The sequence below is a fragment of the Montipora capricornis genome, unplaced genomic scaffold (genome assembly GCF_036669925.1).
Source record: "Montipora capricornis isolate CH-2021 unplaced genomic scaffold, ASM3666992v2 scaffold_172, whole genome shotgun sequence".
Classification (NCBI taxonomy): domain Eukaryota; kingdom Metazoa; phylum Cnidaria; class Anthozoa; order Scleractinia; family Acroporidae; genus Montipora; species Montipora capricornis.
Genome location: NW_027179933.1, coordinates 10,001 through 15,000, shown reverse-complemented (window position 1 = coordinate 15,000; position 5,000 = coordinate 10,001). Strand labels below are relative to the sequence as shown.

The 5,000-nt window shown below is 42.7% G+C and overlaps 1 protein-coding gene across 1 annotated transcript in view; it reads right to left on the bottom strand.

Annotated features, from left to right (window-relative positions):
- LOC138034774 (uncharacterized) overlaps nucleotides 1-413 on the bottom strand; it is an 886-nt gene extending 473 nt beyond the window's left edge. The window contains exon 1 of the mRNA XM_068881885.1: nucleotides 1-413. This exon is cut by the window's left edge and continues 473 nt beyond it. Within this exon, the coding sequence (XP_068737986.1) occupies nucleotides 1-413 (413 nt within the window).
- Nucleotides 414-5,000: the final 4,587 nt, after the last annotated feature.

Here is a 5,000-nt window from a genome sequence, read left to right as displayed (position 1 = left end):
TCGTTAATGTATTGTCGCACGTGAGTCTTGATGGTAGCGGCTTTCCTGTCGCAAGGGCCTTTGCCTCCTTGAGGGTCACTGAAGTCGACCCTTTTGACATGGATTCCAGTTGCCGTCCCCATAAGACGGCACGCTGATAGCATTGCCAAACTGTGGTAGCACCCAGCGTTGTCTTGTCTAAGTGCCGCAGACTTTATCTTGGGATGTTCAACTTTCAGTGACCTCAGTGTGTGTTGGAGAACTCGGAAAACAGCATGGGCGTCCTGGCTGCACTCTTCTAAAATGTGGACAAAGGTCTGCTGCTCCAGTTGACCGGCCAACCTCCGAACTACTACGCTGACATGCCACGAGATACCCCTCTTGTCGAACCAGTCAGCTTGAGTCTCCCGGTATCTTTGTGGTAGCCACTTCATAGCCCAGTCCTGGGTTATTAGTACCGATGACTCATCTAGACTTTCTAGAGCAGTGATTCTTGCCTTGTCTTGTTGCAAAGACCGAAGTTGGTGCGCTTTCCAAGACTCTATGGCCTGCATTGCAAGGCGGAACGTATACTGCATGTCATCCCGTTCATCTTCCGTTAGTGGGGACTCTGCTACAACATTTTCAATCTGCCTTAGAGCACCCTTAAGCACCTCACACGAAGGGCACCTGTCTTCATGGCTGTGGCCACAATCCGATCGAAAAGCTTGATCTTTGGGGTCGCTTAGGGCGTAACTGCTACAGTGGTCGCATGAGTTGAAACATGTACCTGCAGCAAAAGGGTATGTCAGTGTATGTTGATAACAAATTACGCCATCGTCATATATAGCATCATGCAAAGATTATTGGAAACCATAAACCTATCATAGCGATATCTACAAACAAGATTAAAAAAAAAAGATAACCTCCTTTCTGACTGACTGACTGACTAGCTGAGAAGCTAACTTTCAATAAACCCTACTTTTCTTAGATTTTGAATATTTTGGCCGTTGCTTTTCATTGTATACCCCCTCCCTCTGCACGAATAGCGGAATCCCTGCCCATAGCGTTCAAGGCAGGTTTAAAGTCATGTCAGTACAGGTCTATTATGGTAATGACTGCGGGTCTTTTTCTACGCCTGACTATCACATCGCTCAAATTCTTCCTCAAAATACATACACATAAGTACACACTTACCAACTATTTTTACGGAAAGTTTGTACACGGATTATAAGGATATAATATCGCCCTCCTCCATACCTTATAATCGCCTTTGATGTACTGCTTAGCTTCCTTCAGCACCTTCTGCAAGCGGCTTACCCATACCCTGTCGTCATTACCCAGCTTTAGTACCATTTCAATCAGTTCGTCGAAAGCCTTTCCGCCGTCTGCCGCTATGTAATCGAGCTCCTGAAGTGATTTTCGTACCGTTGCAGCACAAGAGGACAAGACACGCCGCATGGTTGATCTGCTGAACGGCGTAAAGTTGACTTCCTTACAGTATTGCGTATACTGTGCCACAATTCGCTCTGGTATCATTGTCCTTATGAGATTTGGCGTTTCTAGAAGACTTCCATCTGCCAGGGAAAGTAGTCTTTGGCCAAAAGGCAGGTCTATTACTACGTGTGGACTGGTGTTAACTCTAGGAAGTGGTCCAGTTGAGCATAGTTAACACGCATACGAGGGCTCTTGGACAGGAGTACAGCCGAGCCACGCCCGTATTTTTTTCCGTGTTCTCGTGCGGTCTTCACTCGATATTCTGTGATACCCGGTAGGTATCGCTGGATAAGACTGTATGGCACAAGGTAGGCCATGACGGAGAGAACTTGTCGTCGCGTGTCCCAGCTGGATGCATTTTGGTATGCCTCTGCAAGGGACTTCAGATATTTGTCATCAGCAGGGTGGGGTTCAGACAATACACCCAAAGCACTCTCAACTTCACCAGACTCTTTCAATGCTTCCCACAGGCCACCAGCGTCATCTGGAATAATCACTTCCAGTGCTGCCACGACGGCGTCTCTTGCTTTAGTGACGTATACATGCCTTGTCCTACCTAACATGTTAGCCCAAGGTTTCCGCTGTTGTGTTAAGGTAGACTTTCCGCTGATAGCCAAGAATTCGTTAAGCTTCGTTCGGCGAAGACTGAGGTTCCCGCTGCTTCTGCTATCACTTGAAAGTTCACTGCCACTCGTTTCCGTTTGAGACGGGACATACAGACTTGTGTCGTTTGATGCGATCATGATACTTTCCATCGCCTGACACAGCACATCTGTACTGCTACTTTCATCCGCGTTATCCTATAATGTTATAAAGATGACAAATGAGTAAATATCATATCACTGTAGTCTGTGCTACCAGCAATTTAAATGTTGTGTCCCAGTCTTCAATAGCATTTCCCCATTTTTTCAAAGCTAAACGCAAAAGCTATCTCGGAAAGCAAAACTTTTGTATACAACGCACTTAAGTTAGAGTCTAGATATGGTATTTTATTAAAAACTGGATCATTGGATAATGCAATTCGAGAGTTTTGATTGGCTAAGCCATCATGGGTTATGAGCCATTATACCATGATCTACAGACACGGCAAGCATACGCGTGATTTTTTGGGCCTTTTTATTTTTATTGTAGTCTAGTTTTCTACATTTTGGAGGCGTTTTTAATAAAACAATTATTCTATTCGCGCTTGTTGGATATGAGAGTGGTTATAGCCAACTCGGCGCTACGCGCCTCGTTGGCTATTTACCATCTCATATCCAACGCGCGCTCATGGAATAATTGTTAATTAACCATCTGCATTTCCAGCAACTGCGCAGAAAGTAAAAATTAACTATATTTAACAATTATTCACCGCAGGCGAGGTAAACATTGGTGAATATTCCCTGAGACGAAGTCGAGGTGAATATTCACCAATGTTCACCCCGCCTGCGGCGAATAGTTGTTAAATATAATGCGCTCGTATCTAGGTTTTTTCCTTCGACTTACAGTTTCACTTTCGGTGGACTCGTTTGGCGGCGATGGCTCTTTAACTAGTAGCTCATCGGCTACAGTCTCCGTCTTTTGAGTTCGGGGCGTGAGATCTGGACTACTCAGCAAATCACGGCAAAGCTTGCATATTGCTGCAAACAATAAAACAAGTATAATATTCATACATTACAGCACTGAAAATTAATGGCTTTCGTGTATAATCTGCAGCAAGCGGAAATTTAGACTGCCTCTTATCGCTCTACACAGTACAAGCTGTAAGAAGAAACAGTCATCTCACTACAAGATTACTTTGACTAAAACTCACACTAGAGTACTTACGAGATCCGATAGGAACTACAGTTGACGTCATCTTGTAGATAAGTTTCGACTGGACAAATGTTATACTCCGATTTCCTTTCATTTGCGTTGCCTGATGAGGTGCCCAACTTGGCGGAACAGAACAGAATCGCTTTCGGCAACGCCATCGTATACCAAATGCATCCCGATGTTTTGGACAAATAGAGATGTTAAGGTGGCTTTCGCTGATGTCGTATATACCTAAAAAAAGAAGGGGCGGTCAGATCTAGACAAACTCAGTTCGATTATCCTTAGTTAGGTTAAAAATACACTTTTTTAATAAGAATATATTTTACAGGAATATCAAGGCTGAAATGTGCGAAATTTTAAGCATACTTCAAGAATAAACTCGAGGGTGAGATTTTGAAAAGAATATAATTTTGCGATTGAAAATTTATATAAGTCTTCCTGTATGTAAACGGCAAATTTAGCGCCAAAAAGCAACCAAAACAGCACTAGCCGTTAAAAGAAAGATTACAATTACCCATAGCAATTTTAGTAATTTTCAAGGTAGGTATTTGTAAAGCACTTTGCAAGTTGTTGACGTAGAGACAACAAATTGCTGACATGGTTACGACCAGAATCTTTTGAATATTAACGCTCTATTTGCAATGTGGATTTCGTAGGTAGTACAAACGTGCCATGAAAGTCAGTGACACATGTAAGAAAAAAACGGTCATAATACATAATGCCCACTCAAAGAGTGTTTTCGTTCATATTCAGTCCAAGCATTAGAATCTGTAGGCGTGGCCAGGGTCCACCAGGGGGCTTGGGCGTGGAGTTTTCAGGTGGTTGAGCTATTACGGTATGTTTACACCGAAATAAGCTTGATCAAAAAATATGCTATACCCTGCAGTGTTTCAAATTAGGGTTATGATTACTTCTTTTAGGTATCTCGTTACATCATTAACCACCACCAGCACCCTCCCCCCCCCCCCCCCACCCAATCCCCTAATATACACACTACACTGTCTAACTCTGGCTTGAGCAAAAAGCCTACCAAATTCACATTTACAAAGATCTGTGTTAATGCATACCTGCCCTGGCAAGAAGAAGTTCTGCCTCAGTCTTTACTGTTGAATCCGCAAAACCAGCGCCAAAAGACCTAATGTGACTTCTTATGTCCTTGTCACATTTTGCGATTGCCCTACATTGAGAGCTACCTGGATTATCTGCGCTAGCTCCGCATTGTCCGCCAACTTGAGTAGCATATTCACACAATGCCATTCCCGAGACGAGTTTCAACACATTTACTGAAAACACGATATCACGGTATTTCTCTTGTTGAAAGTCCAATGCGAATTTAACAACAAACAACAAACGCAGCGCAACAGACGCCTCTGTAGCATACTAAATTCAGTGACGCGGGTATTTTTCGATATCATGATCCAAATAAGGTAAAGTAAAAGAAGTTCAAAATGACAGAGTATCTAATCTAATAAATACCGAAACAAATGAGATTATGTTTTGTCACCATATAAGGAAATGTTCAGTTTCTCTCCGACCGTCCGAGCCCGACTTAGTTTTCTTTTCTTTGAAAAATTAAAAATAATTACAACAGTAACGTCTTTCAGAGTAATAGCAGCTCGTGTCAAATTTATATTTATTCAAAATATTTCTTTAAATTCCTTAGCGTGATCGACCTTATAGTTCTTTGACCAGCGGTCTCCTTGTGAATTGTAACGCAATCGACTGTTATCAGTTGCATTTGGCCAAACTCA